At 44.0% G+C, this 22,801-nt stretch overlaps 1 protein-coding gene across 12 annotated transcripts in view; it reads right to left on the bottom strand.

Moving 5' to 3' along the window:
• The window catches only part of ptprma (protein tyrosine phosphatase receptor type Ma), a 299,714-nt gene that overhangs the window by 197,562 nt on the left and 79,351 nt on the right, over nucleotides 1–22,801 (bottom strand). For all 12 annotated transcript variants that reach the window (XM_045710832.1, XM_045710833.1, XM_045710834.1 and 9 more), the window contains exons 3-5: nucleotides 12,828–13,105; nucleotides 8,205–8,283; nucleotides 6,236–6,351 (exon numbers count right to left, since the gene is read on the bottom strand). In XM_045710832.1, coding sequence (XP_045566788.1) covers nucleotides 6,236–6,351; nucleotides 8,205–8,283; nucleotides 12,828–13,105 — 473 coding nt within the window. The remainder of the gene's footprint in view (nucleotides 1–6,235; nucleotides 6,352–8,204; nucleotides 8,284–12,827; nucleotides 13,106–22,801) is intronic.

Raw genomic sequence — 22,801 nt, 5'->3', positions numbered from 1 at the left:
ATTCTGATTGGCTGAAAGCCATGGTATATCATGGGTATGACAAAACATTTATTTTTCCAGTATTTACGTTGGTAACCAGTTTACAATAGCAATAAGGTTTGTGATATATGGCCAATATACCACGGCTAAGGGCTGTGTCCAGGCCTCGTTCCATCGTGCCTAAGAACAGCCCTTAGCAGTGGTATATTGGCCATATACCACACCTCCTCGGGCCTTATTGCTTAAGTATAAGTGCCAAGCATGCTTGTGAATAGTGAAAATCAGCTCAAAATAAATAATGGCATTATGATTAATATAAGTGTCGATATGACACCGGTGAAAAATAGTCCATTGTCAGTTATTGGACACATTTGTGGCCTCGCTCGTGCTTACAATATGGTGTGCGACTTCACGCAGCGGTTGGATCCAATATAGCAGTTATACCTTGTCCTAACAGTCACCAAAAATATTTGTCACCTTCACTTGCTTTCAACACTATGCACAAACAAGTCGCTTACAGCTGAAACAGGCGTTGTAGGTTTTGTTGCAAGTGCATCTGCCCACCTGGCAGTTTCTCCTTGCCGGGAGCTGTGCACAATTTGGCTCGAGAGGAACCTTTGCTGCGGCCTTGGCACTCATGTTTCTCACGTAGCCGGTGTGCCAGACTCATTATGAAGTCTGTCCTGCTCATGGTGTTGTTCATACACTGCTTGAACAACATGTGTATGTTGATAGCAGCCAAGTCAAGCATGTTGTAGAACACAGCAACAGGCCAGCGGAGAGTTCCTCCTTTCACAGAGTACAGCCGTGCCATCCACACCGACCTATGGAATAGAACAGGTTAGGATTATATTCCCATAGGAAAAACAAACATGTGATACAGAAGAGCATAATGCATTGCATAAGTTTATCTACGGCGATGCATAGTATGTAATGTTGACATACCTTTGTCCAGTTGTAGTATGTAATAGTCGCCGGTTTTCTCTTTGTTGTGTCCCAGTTGATGCAGCATGGTGACATTTCTCCCCTTGCCAATGTAAGGTTCCACAAGCCTCATCACTACATTATCCGAGTATCGCTCACCTGCTGCCCGATACGGATCCTTTCCCAGATATGGAAAGTCGATCAGCATGAACCAGAATAATAATCAGAGATGTCATGATCCATTTTTTCGCTGTCATCGGAGTCGCTTTTACTCAGATCTTGTAGCAACGCAGTGCAGCATGTGCATCCATTCGTCTTGTCCTTGCCATTGTAAATTATGCACGCTCACACTACTCCAAGTAGGCCTAGAGTAGACTAATAAGACTACTTGGATTCAGTGGACTGATATAGGCGTACACCGTTTTGAGATTATAATTAGAATAGATGAATACAATAGAAAGGTCCGCCCTGTTCTTCATTCACAATTGGTGATTACATATACTGAACAAAAATATAAAAACGCAACGTGCAACAATTTCAACATGTTTGCAGACGACACCTCTCCCTTGACATCAACAAAACAAAAGGAGCTGATCGTGGACTTCAGAAAAGGGCAGAGGGAGCACGCCCCATCCACACTGACGGGACCGCAGCGGAGACGGTGAAAAGCTTAAAGTTCCTTGGCGTACACATCACTAACAATCTGAAAATGGTCCACCGATACAGACAGTGTGGTGAAGAAGGCGCAACAGCGCCTCTTCAACCTCGGGAGGCTGAAGAAATTTGGCTTGGCCCCAAGACCCTCAGAAGCTTTTACAGATGCACAATTGAGAGCATCCTGTCGGGGTGTATCACCGCCTGGTACGGCAACTGCACCGCCCGCAACCACAGGGCTCTCCAGAGGGTGGTGCGGTCTGCCCAACGCAGGCCTGCCCTCCCGGACACCTACAGCACCCGATGTCACAGGAAGGCCAAAAATATCAAAGACATCAACCCCCGAGCCACGGCCTGTTCACCCCGCTATCACCCAGAAGGCGAGGTCAGTACAGGTGCATCAAAGCTGGGAGCGAGAGACTGAAAAACAGCTTTTATCTCAAGGCCTTCAGACTGTTAAATAGCCATCACTAGCCAGCTACCACCCGGTTACTCAACCTTGCACCTTAGAGGCTGCTGCCCTATATACAGAGACATGGAATCACTGGCCACTAATAATGGAAAAGTCACATTATTAATGTTTGCATACTGCATTAGTCATTTCATATGTATATACTGTATTCTATTCTACTATATTTTAGTCTATGCCACTTGTTCCATTCTTTTCCTTTTAGATTTGCGTATTGTTAGATACTACTGCAATGTTGGAGCTAGGAACACAAGCATTTTGCTACACCCGCAATAACATCTGCTAAATATGTGACCAATAAAATGTTATTTGAATGAAGCCAGATGTGGAGGTCCTGCGCTGGTGTGGTTATGCGTGATCTGCGGTTGCGAGGCCGGTTGGACATACTGCCAAATTCTCTAAAACGACATTGTAGAGGAATTATAGTAGAGAAATTAACATTCAATTATCTTGCAACAGCTCTTGTGGACATTCCTGCAGTCATGACAATTGCAGGCTCCCTCAAAACTTGAGACATCTGTGGCATTGTGTTGTGTGACAAAACCGCACTTTTCAGAGTGGCCTTTAATTGTCCCCAGCACAAGGTACACATGTGTAATGAAAATGCTGTTTAATCAGCTTCTTGATTTCCCACACTTGTCTGGTGGATGAATTACCTTGACAAAGGCTAAAATGCTCACTAACATGGCTGTAAAATGTGTGCACAACATTTGAGAGAAATGCGTTTTTTGCACGTATGGAACATTTCTGTGATCTTTTATTTCAGCTCATGAAACATGGGTTCAACACTTTACATGTTGCGTTCATATTTTTATTCAGTGTAATTATGCATTGTTCACTTCCCCTCGCTCATCAACTCACCCATTCTCCCCATCATACTATACTTAATTTATTTCATCTGTTATATGTGTGAAATTAATGTTGATATAGTTTAGGCAATTATCAGGGTGACTATGAACTGGGCACGGCACCTAACTCTCGGGAGAAGGAGCGGAGCAGGCCCTACTGTCGGGAGGAGGAGCGGAGCAGGCCCTACTGTCGGGAGGAGGAGCGGAGCAGGCCCTACTGTCGGGAGGAGGGGTAATGGGGAAAACCATTCAAAAAACACAGCTCTCTCCATGACATAGACTGACCAGGTGAATCCAGGTGAAAGCTATTGATGTCACTGTAGATGAAGGGGAGGAGACAGGTTAAAGAATGATTAAGCCTTGAGACATCTTTTTTTTATTTAACCTTTATCTAACTAGGCAAGTCAGTTAAGAACAAACTCTTATTAACAATGACGACCTACCCCGGCCAAACCTGGACGACCCCTATGGGACTCCCAGTCATGGCCGGATGTGATACAGCCTGGATTCGAACCAGGGACTGTAGTGACCCCTCTTGCACTGAGATGCAGTGCCTTAGACCACTGTGCCACTCGGGAGCAACATGAATTGTGTTTGTGTGCCACTCAGAGGGTGAATGGGCATGACAAAATATTTAAGTGCCTTTGGTAGAGTCCATGCACCAGCAAAATGAGGCTGTTCTGAGGGCAAGGGGGGGTGCAACTCAATATCAGGAAGGTGTTCCTAATGTTTGGTATACTCAGCGTATAGACTTTAGGAAAAGTCATGGACAGGGGGACATTTCTTTAAAATTGCAGTGTTTTTTGTCACTATGGCTTCTAGTGTTAATTTACAAAATCACAAAGATATCAATTCATATTTTGTTTAGGAAGATCATAAAAGACATGATTAAATACAATTTATTTCAAAAGAACAGAATAGCCTGTTTTGACTTTTATTTATCTGTGCTTAGTAGCCAAGGCTATCTATGGCTGGGCCATGCCAATCTATGACTCCGCCATGCAGTCACGTCACAGGCCCTGCCCTACCAAAGTCAACACACATATTATACAGTAAGAATATAACAGAAGAAAATAAATGATATTTTCTCCAAATGGCTATTGCTGATTGTCACCAGTAGCCTAATCACACGAGGAAAGTGCACCGAGCCACGGATATTCTAGGAAAAACTTGTATTTTGAAACAAAGACCATTCACGCAATTTGTAGAGTTGGTGGGAAATAATAGGTTCATTAGAAACCTTGGAATCTGCTCTTTCTGGTAGGGTATAGCACATTGACGTCACCAGCTTTCGCCTAAAATGATTTTACTTTTGGTAACGTCAGCTCAATTGGCTAGCTATTTGTAATTAAAACAAAGTTGGACTGCGGAGTTAAAATTTTTTCCAATTTATAAGAAGATTTACATACGGAATTTCTTCTTGAGAAAGAGGGCGAGAGATGCAGCTCAGCAAACAGAGACAGTTGTTGTATTTGCAGGAATAAGTTCATGGATTTTGTGTGTGTGTTTACACCACAATTATTTAGCATCTAGCTACATAGATGGATTGGCTGACGTGCGCACTTCCACGGGGCAGAAGTCAACCTGTTGTGATTCTGGATGGCCAGATTGCCAGCAAGAATGACACTGCCATGGGGAATCGGAAGTGGCTTGTTTCAGCATGTGTTGTTTTGACTGATTTCATGTCAATGCAAATACGGCTAAAATTTGCTAGCTGGCGCGCGGGCGCGTGTATATTGCTTCTGTGTGTCTTTGTCTGTTCAGAATATTTCATATTGCTACGGTACTGATATTATAGCTTCTCTGTAATAATATAGGAGATCCAGGAAAGCAGAAATTCAGACAGTAAGGGAGAGATGGGAGCAAGAGAGGAGCAGACAGGACAGAACACAGGAGAACATAGATACACACAAGAAAAACATGGCATATTCCTGCTAAACATTACCTCTTAAAAAAAGGAAAGACACCACTTCTGACATGTCCTGTGTGTATAAACTGTTAGACCCTGATATGTTCCCATCCCTGAAGGCAATCAAATCATACAGGCAGCGCTGACCATCCCAGTTAGCAGCTGTGAGAGATCTTTCCACTAGTGCATTAAGATGTCTACACACCTGGCTTAGGAGCCCAATGACCCAAGATAGAATGCATCATGACAATTGACAAAGATGTACATACTGTTTCATTTCTAATCATTATGGATGGACTAACATCCTAGTACTGTGTAATATAACTCGCAAACACTGTGAATATTTAGTTAGAGAAAGGATTGTATGCTGGTCTGTACATGTGTGTAACATTGTGAAGTGTTGTTACTACAGGGGTGTTGGAGCGGGTGTATTTGTTTTGGTGTAATTAATTAGGCAGAAAGATGGTCCTGTAGCTAATTGACCTTGGAATCTGTGATTTATTACCACAAATATTATGAAATCATGATTTTCAAGCGTGTTTGATGTCAGCGTTACAAGCCTACTACTGCGAGTTTACGCAGTTCCAACATAATCCAAAAGGATGGTAGCCTAAAATCCCAATCCTGCTATATTGCACCTAACTATAACATTATTTCATGTAAAACATTCATTTGTGGTTTAGGCTGCCACCATTAGGATTATTTTGGATCTGCACAGTACGTGCAGTATAACTAGCTCACATTAAATAGCAGTAACGTGACCGACATCAACATGAGGATTTTTTTTATATATTGGCAAACAAATATTGGACATGGTTAATGAAAACATTGCAACAAAATTATACAAATACTTTTCAACAATTTGTCTCAATGGAAAAGTACGATATAGTTGCACAGTAATTTGTACGTGCCGCCCCCCCCAATCAAAATGTCTGGCCTGCCTGGATCTCTGTAGGATATGGAAAAAGTGCCATTTGGTAAACTCCATTCCTTTGTCAATGCACCCTGCGCTGGTCTTCAGTCTCTTCATTCTCTATTACATAATATTGTCACCCATCAGACCATTGTCAATTTAATCTAGTCTTTAGGCCACATCTATTATTATATGTGTGAAATTAGTTTCAATATAGTTTAGGTGTAGTTTGTATGGGCCAGCTGAGCAGGCAACTGTTGTCTAATAGTCAGGAAATACACTGTCGTCTTATTTTAATATTAACCCTCTATGCACTTCTGGACCTATCAATACATTCTCTGATTGATTACAATTTGCATTTGAAATCCTGAGGTTTCTTATGACCTATTTTAACATAATAAATTCATTCATTTAGCAATGTATTACTTATTATGGACTATGTACACAATTGAAATATCAACTGTAAGAATGACTGTCATGGCCATTCTAGTAGTTATGGAATTCCGGCGTTCCGAGTGTTAAGGTCAAAATGGACTCACCTGTAACCAGAGGTTATGGCTGTCTTGTGGTCGACCGTTAACTGTGCACTGGAACGTAGCAGTCTGCCTGGCGTTAACCTCCACACCTTTGATATGGAGAAAGTGGGGGGTGCTCACTAAAAGAGAGGAAGAGAGAGAGATGTATACAATAACCAAAACCATATTAAGCATGCTAAATACAGTGCTTGCATGTATTGTAGTCTCATCCACTTTCAGTTTAATTTCCTTTGAGTCTAACGGTTTTATTCTTATTGAGATTAATGGGAATTTGTGGTGGTTGTTTTTCTCCCGAATTCCCCTTTTCTCAATTTCTCCAGTAAGCTGAGCACGTATATGGAATCTGCCTCAACTCATACTAATACGGCCAATTATCTTTCAATCCTACCAAAAACAAATCACATTTATTCTCCATTGGCGTTGGCCTAACCTTGGTCTGATCTCTTGAGCCACGCGGGGGAGAAATCTGCCGAGATTCAATCACAAAATGGATCTTTACACTTTTTCTTTTTACCTTCTTCCCAGGAGGAGAGTCAGGGACAGCGTTTTCAATTAGGATATTACAGAGGTGAAAGGTCAGGAGGCAAGCTGTGGTGAAAATATTTTAGCCGGGGAAAGTATAAACCTTTCGACTCTCCAGAGTTCAAGGATATTGGAAGAAAGTTTTCACCAGCGCAGCAATAACAGGGATAAAGCAAAAAGGGGAGGAGGGGAGGAAAAGGGGTTAGAGGTCAGGTTGCAAATCAAAATGGAGCCATAAACTATTTTTTCTGGCCCCTGTTCAGGGTTCAGGGCTCCCTGCATTTTGGTCACTATCAAAAACACACACTTCTATGTAAACTTGTTGATATGGTGCGTGCGTAGGGTGGGTTGTCTCCTTACTCCTTAATAGTTAGCCAGTTGAACTAACAACAGATCTGACTTGGCTGGGGAATCTGGGTCAATCTGAATACATAATGGTAGGTGGGATCACTACCTCACTAACGCACGGATGAAAGTCCATGCCAATGAAATTATGGAAATACGTTTTTAATTAGTTCCCCCTTGTCTCTGTGTTGGAGGCACGCGGGCCGTGGTGGGCGACGACCTTGATTCTGATATCTGAGACGAGGTACACTAGAGTGCGCGCCACGGAACTCTGCGGTAGGCAATTAATACAACTCTTGTGAAGTAACGAGGTGGCCCTGATATCTCCCAGCTCAGCACTCCCCCAGTCTTTGGAGTTGAGGGCTAATGGTATTGCCTTGCTTCACCTGGAAAAGAAACGTGGACCGAGGCCAAACTTTGAAGAGCCTAAGTCCCCCTCTTTGTTGACACTTAATCTGTCGAGAGCCGTTGGAAAGTCACACACGAGTCTAGGCTAGTGACGTTGTTAGTAAAACGACTAAACAGAACTGAAATGTGACAAAGAAAAATGTGAGTGGTTCATGCGTGGTTATACCTTTAGTCAACATAATGTGTGTGCTGTACTACGCACTTGCAATCATGCCACATTCTTTATGTAGCAGTGTTCCTCCGTGCCTGGCTACATGGCGAAGCAAATTTGGCCATTCTATCCGAGGCAATTAGTCTAGCTTCCTCACATGGAATTTCACACATCTGGGGGAGGATTGTGGAACCGGAGTCTTTCCTGGAGAGGAGGGCAATGGCACAACAAGCTCGCCGCCATCCAGTCCTTTTGCCTTTGATTCAAAGGACATATTTAATATGACGGCTTGTGTAGTATATTCTAGCTTCGTTCGTGTCACAGGACTGTGAATATGTTGCCCAGGAATATACTGTATATTGAGTTGGCTATATAGCACAGACATGGGTCGGTAGGTGACAGCAATAACATGTGAGAAGAGGGAGATGGGGGGGGGGGCTGAAGAGTGAGAACCCAGTGGTAGTGGGTGACTTATGAGACACGCAAGGGACAGGTGCTACATAGCACATTCATTGTGTGTGTGTGTGGGGGGGGGTGGAGACTTACTACACTGGTGGCCTTGCAGTGTGACGTCCTTGATGGCTAGTAGACCTCTTTGTCCTGTGCTCACCGACTCAAAGACAATCTGCAGAGGGGAGGAAAGGAGAGACAGAGAGGGGGGTAAGAGGTTGGCAGTTGGCACAAACATAAACAGCATCCTCCGTGCACTTCCTGTCATCCTATTCAAGAATGTGTCCCAACGCTCTGTGTCCGCACCCCTCCTCTATTTCTATGGGAACAAGCACTGTTCATGACAAACTGTTCACACCACTGTTGTTGGTGGAGAGAATATTTAACAGGTTTACAGCTTATTTCCTGCAATTCTACACATTTTGCCATGGGATGCAGAGAAAATGTTGCAGTTTTAAAGCACATTTTCTTGCAATTCTACACATTTTGCCATGTCGTATTTGTAGTCATCTGATATTTTAATGACTCAAACATTACAACAAAATCTATGGTCTTAAAAACCTAGCTAAAAAGTTATAAATAGCTCTAAGGTGTGCAATGACTGACATGACAAGAGGAAAACTAATGATGCACTAGCCAATTTTGAAATTGTATACCTTACGCATCCTACTATTACATCTTTAAAGTGTGCACTTGTCTTGAACACTCATGGATTTAAAACCATCAAATTGGTGTAAGCATCGGTTGGAGGGAGTTTTCACCATTGCTAATAAATCCATGTCAGGGAATGTGCTAGCGCACTTCAGGAGAAGAGTAGAGAATGGGAACGCAGGCATAGACAACGCTCCTGTGCTCCCATTCATTGTACGTCTAGTTAGAGGAGGGAGAAGCTGGCAGCTGCTACAGTTTAAGGGGCCCAGGCCCACGCGTTCAGGCTTCAAACATGGGGCATGAGGCAGGGAGGCGGATGGGGGAAAAGGATTGGGTTACTGTTACATGGACCCTTTCCATTTCAAACAATGGGGCCTGGGTCTATGATGACTGGGTTCATTTATATCCCTGAATCATCATGGCTTCCAGAGAGCATGCTTTAGCTAGGAGCCATGTGATATGGGTTGGATCCCCAGCCCACTTCCCCCTCTTCATCAGTGCTGTTACAGTCCGTGAGTGGAATTCAGCCGAGAAAACTGTTTGAGGGTACACACCTCGTAAAGATCGACCTAATCATTTAAATGTTTAAAAAAAAGATGTTGTTTTCTTGTACAGAGTCTCATCCTCCATTTCCCACGGGGAGGAGGGAGGGGAACGGTAGAGAGTCTGTCTGGACTCTGGAGTCATGGTTTCTATGACAGGGTGTCTGTATCATGGGTTCTTTTTTTAACGGCTGCACCTGCGAGGGACGCTCTGTTGCGTTACCACAGTGACGAATAGAGCGGCCCGAATCAGGTTCTCACACTTCTGACCTCGCGGTCCACTTCAGAGGAGTGGCCCCACGGAGACCACATTCCATGGCCCTTATCGCTCAGGAAACAACTGGTTAAAGACGCAAGGGCTGCCTTCCTGTTCACGCAGAGTTTCTGGCAGCACGCCCAACAAACTTGGTTTACATCAGAGCTTTTCTATGGGCCAGAAAACGGACCAATGGGACCTCGCTTTCTGGAGATCCTCCCTCGTTCCCAGTCATTTCATTCCATAAAGTTGTTCCCTATGCACTAGTACCCTTGTCCTTGTTCACTCACCTTCATGGATTTGGGACAACTGGGCAGCTGTAAACAATGCTGAGACTTAGTTGCCACCATATTGTTTTAAACTATCCAGTACCAAATTCTGATCAGTGATGGGAGCAAGGGCAGAATGGAAGGGAACAACGTTCTGGTATGAAACACACGCACTCTGTAATGGTTGTGAGTGAACCCTGAATATCTCACTTGACTCGGTAACGGATGACAGAAACGGTCCGTTGGCGGTCGAGGGCAAGAGGACAGATACGATCAAGAACAAAAAGTGCAGCGTTCAAAGTTTCTGAACAACAAAAACAAACACTTAAGATAATAGAACTATGTGGGGCCCAGATATCAGGTTTGTAGACGCAAAAATAGCAAACCAAAACAAATGTCCGGGGAGACTACAATATCCAAATGTCCGGGGGGACTACAATACCCAAGGACACAAATCAACTTAGAGGAGATAGCAACACATGGCACCCTATTCCCTATATAGGACCTTGGTCAAAAGTAGTGCACTATATAGGGAATAGGGTGCCATTTGGGACACAGCCCTGGGCCTCAGATGTGCGCATGCGTGCCTCATACCAAGCTGACGTATGGAGCCCAGAATTATTTGTATTTACTTTTTTATTTAAACTTTATTTAATTAGGCAAGTCAGTTAAGAAGAAATTATTATTTACAATGACGGCCTAGGAACAGTGGGTCAACTGCCTTGTTCAGGGGCAGAACGACAGATTTTTACCTTGTCAGCTCAGAGATTCGATCTTGCAACTCCAACGCTCTAACCACTAGGCTACCTGCCGCCCCAATTATTAATGGATCTACTGTCTATTCTCGTGGCTCCCCTCATCATGCCTACCACATCAGCTGCTGTAGGATGTATTGTTGTGGGACCATACCTACTACAATGGAACCTATTTAAATATGGCCTTTGTGTGTTACAAGGGAGGGCCAACCGCACCAGTCCCAATGCCCAGTGAACAAATAGGATGAAAATGAATCATTAGCCATGAAATAACATTGTTGAGCTGAGGCCAAACGAGATGCCTTTAATAAAACCATTCAGATGGGTTTTAATAGATTTGTGTCCCTCTCCTCCCCTCTCTCTTGCTTTTGAGCGACGGCAGAAGCCTCGGCCGCTAATTACGCCTTTAACGAGGGCCTAATTTGCAAAAAGGAAATAAAAACGCGAACGCCAGCGTGCAAAATGTCACAACGTGCCGCCTGGGGTAATTAAAACCAAGGTTGTTAATGTTTGTCGCCGTGGTGATGCTAAGCAACCCGCTCGACCCCGGCGGACCCCCAAACCCCCCTCCTCCATGTGTTTTTAGGTTTATCTTCTTTAGCTGCACCTGGTGAATGAGCTCAATTAGCCATGATAACGTTCATGTGTCTTGTGGGGGCTAGAGAAGTAGGTTTGCTTTTAATGCATAAGCGAATGCGAGTAGTGCTCCTCCGACGTGTGTGTGTTTGTGGGTATTGCTTTACTTCATGGCGTCCTTAGTGCAACTTCAGGTTCACCACATCTTTTACAAAAAATCTTGTCAGTAAGTTGTTGAAACTTTCTAAGAACAAAAGGCTGACCTCTTATGCATACATAATAGCAGACAGGGGAAAAAAATGACCCTTCCTCCCTCTCACACTGTTCATTAAATACTGATGTGATGTCGCCCCAATGTTCCTTTACAGATCACCTGGTAATTGTGATTGTGTCTAAAAATGGAATAACAGAGCAGGTGGAGATGAACAACGCAAAAGGCCAGGATCAAGATCAGAGTGTGCCAGGCTGGGGAAGACAATAATCACGCCGTGCATTTCAAATATGGTTAATTAAAAGTTTCTCAAAATGCGGCCCAACCATTGCAATGTAATTAGACCTGTGCTGATAGACTTGCATTGTAAACTGAGGGGAGCGAAAACCATACGCTGTAATTACAAAATAAGAGACAAAGTAATTTCTGAATACCAGGTGGTTTTCATTTTGACAAACACTTAAAGATACTGTGCAATTACAGAAACCCCATAATTACTTGCTACATTGCTAATTGGGTATAGAGCTTTGAAGATGGCGCCTTTCCATTGTTCATCTGAAAGAGTAATAGGAAGTCACAGAGAGATGCTCCTTCTGCACGGTGCCTCTGTCAAACAACAGATGGCGGTGATTTCTCTTGGGAAACGTGGAGATGTATTTATCACTCTTTACCGTCGGTCTCGCTAGGGAAAACCTCACAGACACGTGTGTGAAAAAAACGTGTCTAACAGCCAAAACTGTGTGTTAGTGGGAGGAGGAGGGCTCGATGGCGTGACCCACCAACTCCCTCCACACACACACACACACACACACCATCGGCCTTCAATCTGAGGGTCATACGTGGGGCAGATGACATATTGACGGGCTTACATGCCGGGTCACTCAGTACACACTGACCCTGTGAGCGAGTGTGTGTGTGTGTGTGTTTGACCTCATGTGGGAGGAAACCAAACATTTGGCATGAGCGGTAATTGCCTCGGCTGGAAATTCACAGCGCTGCTGCCTGACGGCACGATGCTGCACACAAAATGAGTTTAATTTTCAGAGAGGAGAAATATTGGGGAGGTGATAATAGAAAGTGGTTTGACCTCCAGAGACCTTGGAGAATGTGTTTACTGTACTGCCATGGACCCACACTGAGAAAACATGGACTCTGTCAGAGTTCAATATTATTCCCTGCTAATAGGCAGTGTTTAAAGATGGCTCTGCTGCTGGGAAGATGTCCCGATCTGATGGGTTCTTATCTCCACCAACATTACCACTTCATCAGTCGACGTACAGCCCACAGAGGATAATAACACAATGTCTACTATTTCCTAACTGCCCACAATACAACAGGACTTTGACTTGAACAAAACCTTACATTTTATGAACAGTAGGGCCCTCACTGACAACCCTACCCCTTGTTCTATGTGCCCCTTTTATAGACACAGCCCATCACCATCTTTATCCCATCTCACCTGGTAGAAGTTGGGCCAGAAGGTGCTGACAGCCAGTTCCACCTGGCGCCAGGTGGGGTAGGCGGGCCCTGTGGCGTTCCACACAGGGATGCCCAGCGGACTGTTGTTTTCCTTGACATAGACGTTGAGCTGGCCCGGGTTGGCACCCTCACGCTGTCCCGCTACGTAGTACTGGAAGATGAGGCAGTGGGTGTCGTTCTCCTTGAGCTGGGGCATGAGCAACTGGGCCTTCTGGCCCGAGAAACGTCCGCTGGTGTTGACCATCATGAAGGCAGAGTCTGGGGGGGGGCGAGAGAAGAGCAGGGTTAGTCATGAGATGGCCACAGCGTGACCTCTACTGAAATTACTAATATCTACAAATGGCATGAATAAACTTGACTAGAAATCGCATATACTTAAAGCAGGAATCAGCAGTTGAAACAACAACGCTTTCTCCCATGCCCTTGTTTCGGTTAAAAGCTGAAGGATGGGGCTGGAGAAATGTAACCACTCAAGATTCAAGGACCGACTATCCATGATATCAAAATGATAGTTTTAACCATGTTTTAAGGCGATAGTGTTTGTTTACATTTACTTTGTTTACAAACTCGCTATTCGAGTGGCCACTCCTGGCTAACGTCTCTGTCCCGAAGCAAGAACCAATTAGCCTGGAGCTAGCCTTGCTAGGCCCATCTGCTAGACACATCTCCCGGCTAGCCAAAGAGGTCCATTAGCCTCTCCTTGGGCTACAATACCTATTTTGCCAACTGGCCTGGACCCCCTCCGACCCATCACGACTGGACCACCAACGTGATTTTCTCAACTGGCTCCGCCGTCGCATCGTCCCCTGAATGCCCATCAGCTAGCCTGCTAGCCGCGGCCCGCTAGCTGTCCAGAGCACATCGGACTGTTAGCTTAAGAGGAAATTATTTTGCCACTATACCTATTTTGCCATTTGGCCTGGTTTACCACACGGAGCCATGCTGATCCGTCTGCCGAAGTAATAGCACAAGGGGACCAGAACAGACTTTCCTCCAAGGCCCTTCTGCTAGCTTGCTAGCCCCAGCCCGCTAGCTGCCTGAAGCCACTCACTGGTCTCCTATGATCACTTGGCTACGCATGCCTCTCGCTAACGTCAATATGCCTTGTCCATTGCTGTTTTGATTAGTAATTATTGCCTTATTTCACTGTAGAGCCTCTAACCCTGCTCAATACTCCTTATTTAACACTTTAGTTCCACCTACCAAACATGCGGTGACATCACCTGGTTTAAATGATATTTCTAGAGACAATATCTCTTTCATCGTCACTCTATGCACAGGTTTACCGCCACTGTATTCAGATCCTACCATACCTTTGTCTGTACATTACGCCATGAATCTATTCTACCAAGCCCAGAAATCTGCTCCTTTTACTCTCTGTTCTGAACGTACTAGACGACCAGTTATTTTAGCCTTTAGCCGTACCCTTATCCTACTCCTCTGTTCCTCTGGTGAAGTGGAGGTTAACCCAGGCCCTGCAGTGCCTAGCTCCCCTCCCATTCCACAGGCCCTATCATTTGTTGACTTCTGTAACCATAAAAGCCTTGGTTTCATGCATGTTAACATTAGAAGCCTCCACCCAAAGTTTGTTTTATTCACTGCCCTAGCACACTCTGCCAACCCGGATGTCCTAGCTGTGTCTGAATCCTGGCTCAGGAAGACCACCAAAAACCCTGAGATTTCCATCCCTAACTATAACATTTTCCGACAAGATAGAACTGCAAAAGGGGGCGGTGTTGCAATCTACTGCAGCGATAGAACTCTGCAGGCTGTCTTACTATCCAGGTCTGTACCCAAACAATTCGAGCTTCTACTTTTAAAAATCCACCTTTACAGAAACAAGTCTCTCACTGTTGCCACTTGCTATAGACCACCCTCTGCCCCCAGCTGTGCTCTGGACACCATATGTGAACTGACTGCCCCCCATCTATTTTCAGAGCTCGTGCTGCTAGGTGACCTAAACTGGGACATGCTTAACACACCGGCCATCCTACAATCTAAGCTTGATGCCCTCAATCTCACACAAATTATCAATGAACCCACCAGGTACAACCCCAAATCCGTAAACACGGGCACCCTCATAGATATCATCCTAACCAAATTGCCCTCCAAATATATCTCTGCTGTTTTCAACCAAGATCTCAGCGATCACTACCTCATTGCCTGCATCCGTAATGGGTCTGCGGTCAAACGACCACCCCTCATCACTGTCAAACGCTCCCTAAAACACTTCAGCGAGCAGGTCTTTCTAATTGACCTGGCCCGAGTATCCTGGAAGGATATTGACCTCAGCCCGTCAGTAGATGATGCCTGGTCATTCTTTAAAAGTGCCTTCCTCACCATCTTAAATAAGCATCCCCCTTTCAAAAAATGTAGAACCAGGAGCAGATATAGCCCTTGTTTCTCTCCAGACCTGACTGCCCTTGACCAGCACAAAAACATCATGTGGCGTTCTGCATTAGCATCGTATAGCCCCCGTGATATGCAACTTTTCAGGGAAGTTAGGAACCAATATACACAGGCAGTTAGGAAAGCTAAGGTTAGCTTTTTCAAGCAGAAATGTGCATTCTGTAGCACAAACTCAAAAAAGTTCTGGGACACTAAAGTCCATGGAGAATAAGAGCACCTCCTCCCAGCTGCCCACTGCACTGAGGCTAGGAAACACTGTCACCACCGATAAATCCACTATAATTGAGAATTTCAATAAGCATTTTTCTACGGCTGGCCATGCTTTCCACCTGGCTACCCCTACCCACAGCCCTGCATTCCCCACTGCAACTCGCCCAAGCCTCCCACATTTCTCCTTCACCCAAATCCAGGTAGCTTATGTTCTGAAAGAGCGGCAAAATCTGGACCCCTACAAATCAGCCGGGCTAGACAATGTGGACCCTCTCTTTTTAAAATGATCTGCCGAAATTGTTGCAACCCCTATTACTAGCCTGTTCAACCTCTCTTTCATATCGTCTGAGATTCCCAAAGACTGGAAAGCTGCCGCAGTCATCCCCCACTCTAGACCCTAACTGCTACAGACATATCTATTCTACCCTGCCTTTCTAAAGTCTTCGAAAGCCAAGTTAACAGACAGATTAGGGACCATTTCGAATCACACTGTACCTTCTCCGCTATGCAATCTGGTTTCAGAGCTGGTCATGGGTCTCAGCCACTCAGCCACGCTCAAGGTTCTAAAAGATATCATAACCGCCATCGATAAGAGACAGTACTGTGCAGCCGTCTTTATCGACCTGGCCAAGGCTTTCGACTATGTCAATCACCACATTCTTATTGGCAGACTCAACAGCCTTGGTTTCTCTGGTGACTGCCTCGCCTGGTTCACCAACTACTTCTCTGATAGAGTTCAGTGTGTCAAATCGGAGGGCCTGTTGTCCGGATCTCTGGCAGTCTCTATGGGGGTGCCACAGAGTTCAATTTCTCTTCTCTGTATTCATCAATGATGTCGCTCTTGCTGCTTGTGATTCTCTGATCCACCTCTACGCAGACGACACCATTCTGTATACTTCTGGCCCTTCTTTGGACACTTAACTAACCTCCAGACGAGCTTCAATGCCATACAACTCTCCTTCCGTGGTCTCCAACTGCTCTTAAATGCAAGTAAAACTAAATGCATGCTCTTCAACCGATTGCTGCCCGCACCTGCCCGCCCGTCCAACATCACTACTCTGGACAGTTCTGACTTAGAATATGTGGACAACTACAAATACCTAGATGTCTGGCTAGACTGTAAACTCTCCTTCCAGACTCACACTAAGCATCTCCAATCCAAAGTTAAATCTAGAATCGGCTTCCTATTTCGCAACAAAGCATCTTTCACTCATGCTGCCAAACATACCCTCGTAAAACTGACCATCCTACCAATCCTCGACTTCGGCGATGTCATTTATAAAATAGCCTCCAACACTCTACTCAATAAATTGGATGCAGTCTATCACAGTGCCATCCGTTTTTGTCACCAAAGCCCCATATACTACCCACCACTGAGACCTGTACGCTCTCGTTGGCTGGCCCTCGCTTCATACTCATCGCCAAACCCACTGGCTCCAGGTCATCTACAAGTCTTTCCTAGGTAAAGCCCCGCCTTATCTCAGCTCACTGGTGACCATAGCAGCACCCACCCGTAGCACGCGCTCCAGCAGGTATATCTCACTGGTCATCCCTAAAGCCAATTCCTCATTGGCCGTTTTTCTTTCCAGTTCTCTGCTGCCAATGACTGAAACGAACTGCAAAAATCACTGAAGCTGGAGACTCATATCTCCCTCACTAGCTTTAAGCACCAGCTGTCAGAGCAGCTCACAGATCACTGCACCTGTACATAGCCCATCTGTAAACACCCCATCCAACTACCTCATCCCCATACTGTATTTATTTATTTATTTATCTTGCTCCTTTGCACCCCAGTATGTCTACTTGCACATTCATCTTCTGCACATCTACCATTCCAGTGTTTAATTGCTATATTGTAATTACTTCGCCACCATGGCCTATTTATTGCCTTCCCTCCCTTATCTTAACACATTTGCACTCATTGTATATAGACTTTTCTTTTCCCTACTGTATTATTGACTGTATGTTTGTTTATTCCATGTGTAACTCTTGTTGTATGTGTCGAACTGCTGTGCTTTATCTTGGCCAGGTCGCAGTTGTAAATGAGAACTTGTTCTCAACTAGCCTACCTGGTTAAATAAAGGTGAAATAAAATAAAGGAAGCTTATCTTTTGGGTTCTGATGGGGTACGACAGTTGAACAAAGCTCATGAGGAAGTTATATTCTTCAAGAATCAAATGGGTACATATCATTAATTTATTAGTCCAAAAATGAATGCAGCAACTTCAGATTGCCCCTTTAAGATAAGAGAGTCACGTTTTCAATGAGCATGAGTTACACCCACACGTTCAATTATGACAGTTTATTTTTGAAATATTAATTAGACAGGGCAAGTCATTAGGTGAGGTCATCCAATACCCACAGTTTCTGAATGGGCATGTCATGAACAAAACACATATTTGACAGCCGGTGGTAGGTACAGAACAATTGGTGCTGCTTTCAACGTGGCATAATCAGCAGGCTACGTGTTTGTAGAAGATAACTTCACCTGCTGGATTCAGAAACAGGAAACAGCGAACACGGCACATACTGTATTTTTATAACCGTATCCAAGTCTACCACTTAAGTTGATGACAAAGGACGGCTTGGCATTATGACAAGACTAAATCATGGCTAATAAGTGAATACAGTTTGAATCCAAGAGCACAAAGGTTTGAACTGTTTACTCCAGACAGTCTTTATTACAAGACCACAACACAAAAGGAAACAGGCGTGAAGAGAGGATGTCTGCCTCAGTCAGTAGAACAGTTAATGAATAACCCTGATGTGACATTAAGAGAACCTCGCCCATCCTGGCAACCCATCCTGACTATTGACTCTGGGTCCTCTGTGGACAGAGCCTTGAAAGGGCCCGGCGCACTCTCAGCTCATTTAAAAAGGCCCTTTCAACACTTTTTTTTTTAATGGGCAAAAAGTGGCGCGTGGAGTTTGTTTTACTGCAAAAAGCCCTTGGCCGTTGTTCTGGCTCGTGTACGAGGTGTTCATTATCTACACAGACTGGTATTCTGGAGCCGAGGCACAAGTCTATATTTCGCTCTAAAGTACTGTACTACATGTATGCCTGTAGCGTTTTTCTAAAATAAGAGTGACATAAAAAAAACTAATATTTACACAGGGGCATACAGTGTGGAATGTACGGCCCGCCAACAATGAATTAGAATTCTCAAATAAGTTCTCCTTACTAAGTGCAGTATGCCCAAACAGCACTGTGGAAAATCTAAAAAAGTCTCAAGTGTCACTAATGTATACAGCTCCATTTTTAGCTTTTTCAGAAACCCTGCTTTTCCCTACTGAGGGCTCAATCTCTAACGTCCCCCGTCATGCACTAAAAGCCTAGATGATGGGGATAGTGAAGGATGGAGGGGGGGGACCCTGAGTGGAGAAGAGAACGGGGAAGAGGTCACTTCGTCCCTGGCCTTCAATCCCCACTTCCATTAAAACCTGGAGAATGCGCTGTGCCATGGCAACGTTGAAGTGCTCAGCCCATGGGGCTGCAGTGTCTCATCGGCAACTCTCTCATTAGTACATCTGTGCTCAGGCGTTGGCCTTCCGGGCCTAGAGTGCAGAGCGGGAGGAGGAGTGGGAGGAATCGATACAGTCTGGAGGTAGTCTAGGGTACACAGGGGACAAATCCAGTAGGGACCGATGGGCGCCCTTGACACACACCGCTTTTTGGGTTGAGGGCCGTTATTGAAAAAGCTCTTCAATTTTCTCATTTTAATTACCAAGGCAGTAGCTTAGACAGTGAAAGGGTTGGCAAACCGAGAAGAGTTTGCATTGAATGGATCTCTGATGTTATTCAAGGCCGGTCGTGTTTTCTCGATGATTGGGGTACTACGTTGGGAAAAACACACTCATTTAGGTATATTTAGTTCACTGTAAACAGTGCTGTGACTTTAAACATGAAACCTCTCCCTACTGTTTGCAATACTCTAAAGAATCCGAGGACTTCAACCTAGAAGGTAAAATTATTTTCAACAAGAGCCATCTATTCAGGTGGTGAACAAAAGAGATGTTCACGAGCTCTATTCATGCAACCAGAGTTAGTGCTAACAAGCAGATGTACTGCTGTCCAGAATTTGTACTGCAGTTGTAGCTCCAACTTGTAGTACAGGAGGAATAATCAGTCATCCTAGGTGAGTCAGTCCCTAGCGCCAGTGTCATCAGTACTGTAGGTTGGCACATGCACGGACTCACTTCCTCTATAGAATTAGACAGAAAACTACAATCCAATGATTTAACCTCTCCGCCCCTGGCTGTAGTATTAAGACAGAGGCTCCCCTCCAGTGACATGTCCAGTCTTGTGCATTAAAGTGTGCCTTTTCCCACTTAATTCAGATTAAAATGTAGAGCAGGGTGTGGAATTACCACCCAGCCCTCTCATTTCCCAGGCAACTCAATTGTTGATCGCCTCTGGCCTGCGGCACCGAGGGCGGTCATTTGATCACTCATAATAATAATAATAATGGCATTGTGTCAAGGAGCCCATAGAGCCTCCGGGATTGTGTTTAAGGTTGATAGGAACTTTAGTCTGGTGCGGTAATCCTTTTTAGAATTGGTGGTTCCCCCACTCTGTTTAAGAGTCTTTAAAACCACTGGGCTCATAGTTGGTATCAACAGCTGTTTATTCATTTCATGGGTACAAGTCCTCAGTGCTCACCAAAATACCATTGTAAAACAGTTCAGCTGACAGTTCCTCCTTCTCCTCTCGAGGCGGCTCATATCTTCTATGTTGCTTTTACTTGACACAGAGAAGTGTGATATCTTGATGACAGACACACCCAGAACACAACCAAATCTGTTCCCAACCTCATGTTATACTATCGACCTCCAAAGCTCAGATGACCTCTCTCTGTCCCTACAGACACCAGTACATCTGGCGTTGATCACGACCAAGCTCCAGACAGAGCACAGGTTCCCACAGCCACCAAGTCACCGACGTCAGCAATTTCTCTCAAATTATTTCATATTCCAAAATTTGAGAGAAATAATCTCTGTGCATATTTTTCTGGCATCTTTTATTTCAGCTCATGAAACATGGGACCAACACTTTACATGTTGCGATAATATTTTTGTTCAGTATAGAAACAGTCTAGGAGACAGTGGTGCAGAGCACTATTTTCTTGGGCAGCCTTATCAGAAAAATGCTGCTTTCACAAGGGAGTATGTCTTTCATGACTCATGAGTTAGACGTTAACTCCATCCTTGACATGATATCTAAACTAGGCCTTTTAATAGAGTCATCTCTAATGTGCCTTCAGAGCATAGTGTTTAGCTGCACATTGGCATCTAGACAACAGGTATATAATGCCTGTCACTAGAATAACTCATTCTGCCGTGATCAGAAGAACACTTACCTTTCTTTCCAACTCACTATGTACAGTTGAGAGACAGGGACACCTTTTATAAGTGGAGACCTACTCTCTACTTGCATTGAAACGACTACTAGAAACACCAGAGCACTTTCAAGGGATTCTTCACCTCTTATTTTCAGAGCTGTCATATTCCAGGAGGAAAAGAAACAGACGAGACAAGGAGGCACTGTTACGCCATTTTAATTTCAGCCAGTTTGTTTGTTTGTTTGTGTGTGTGTGTGTGTGTGTGTGTGTGTGTGTGTGTGTGTGTGTGTGTGTGTGTGTGTGTGTGTGTGTGTGTATATATATAAAAAAATATACATACATAATGAAATAATGACAATAGTGAACATTCAATTGCCAAAACATTGAACATATTAAATTGTCTCCGTCAGGTCCACAAATGGGTAAAAAAAAAAAGGAAATCGCTATATATATACAGCTGTGTATATTACGTAGTTTTTATTTGCTGACTTTATTATTTGTAATTCGTTAAACTCAGCATCTCATCATCTCTGCTTAGGCAGTAGCAGCCAGCCAGCCAAACCATCTAACAATACCTCTCTGTCATCCTATTTAGCTAGCCTAGCCTGCACCTAAGTATGCTGCAGAGCTGTTTGACTAAATACATTTTCCTAGTTCTTCAAAGTAGATATCATATTTTCACAAACTCTCCATCACTCTAGTTGTGTATATTCCTCTCTCATGCTGTCTATGTGATCTATGTGCATCTAACCTAACTAGCAAACGCAGGTCTCTGTCCGAGATGGAAAGAACCGGTCACTGTAGTTAATTACCATGTTTCTGCGCTGAAGTAGGTTGAATATTTGCTCAGTGAAAACTAAAACTCCCTTGAGCCCAGCATCCAACATAGTTCTTGATTTGATTTCTCTCATGAATGATTTGATTTCTCCATAGAGAAACACCACGTTGGGCTCAAAACAACAACACTCAATGGAATAGAAGTAATTGAACCAATGGTGAATTTGGTTAATCGCTCAGCAGTAATATGAAGTGACACTGGAATATAAAAATGTTCTAGATTACTCCGTCCCTGTGTTTCTTAAGACTATTTCACCGACAGAACACTACATTGTTATATAAACTATTTTGTAAATTATAATATATAATATTTTTTTTTACTGTTAATGTTTAAGCATTTTGTAATGAACCATTATGCATCCTCTTTATCTCAAGGGGGCATGTGTAAACTGACTGTACACGCATCTTCTGCTATTATGTCAACACAACAGTATTGATGTGTAAAAGTTGCATGAGAACAAGGTATTGCACTACCGACTTTGCATTTGTGTCACTTATAATGCACAATCCATTCATGATTGTAATGTTAAAACCTTGTTTTTGTGCTGTGTGTTACAGTGGTTCGTCCTTTAAAAGTTGCAGCGTACTGCGGCGCAGCTTGCATGGTGCCGCAGAATTCTATGGCAACCACTGGTACCATTAACGCCAGAGGGCATCTTTGAGAAGCATGTGATAGCCTTCAATAGTGGCTGTAATAGAGAATTTAAAATCTTTTTTTGTACAAACATTTATATGGGAGTGATGAAGATATTTTGCTTAATTAATATTATGGTGTTTCTATTCCAAGAAAAATGGAAAACCCTCTGGGTTTCCGTCAGGATGGAACGGAAAATATGGCGCTGTACAACGTGATGGTCGGAAGTAGGCTACAGTACTGGGCTATTTAGCTAAAGAATCCCCGTGTCGTGTGGGCACGCAGGAGACCGGGGTTCAATTCCCGATGGGGAGGAAGGAGTAGGTTGTTCTTGTAAATAAGCATTTGTTCTTAACTGACTTGCCTAGTTAAATAAAGGTTACACTAACAGCATAACATTTCTACACCCTAATTGTAGTCTAACCAATTCCCAAACAGAGATTGTCAAAATAAAAATCTCTGATTTATCAAGACCAATACTTCTCTCAGAGTAGCACGAAACGGTGCTAAAATAGCTGTAGGCTA

This window comes from Salmo salar, chromosome ssa29, assembly GCF_905237065.1.
Source record: "Salmo salar chromosome ssa29, Ssal_v3.1, whole genome shotgun sequence".
Lineage (NCBI taxonomy): Eukaryota > Metazoa > Chordata > Actinopteri > Salmoniformes > Salmonidae > Salmo > Salmo salar.
The sequence above is the reverse complement of the archived record's forward strand: the minus strand, read 5'-3'. Positions and strand labels throughout refer to the sequence as shown.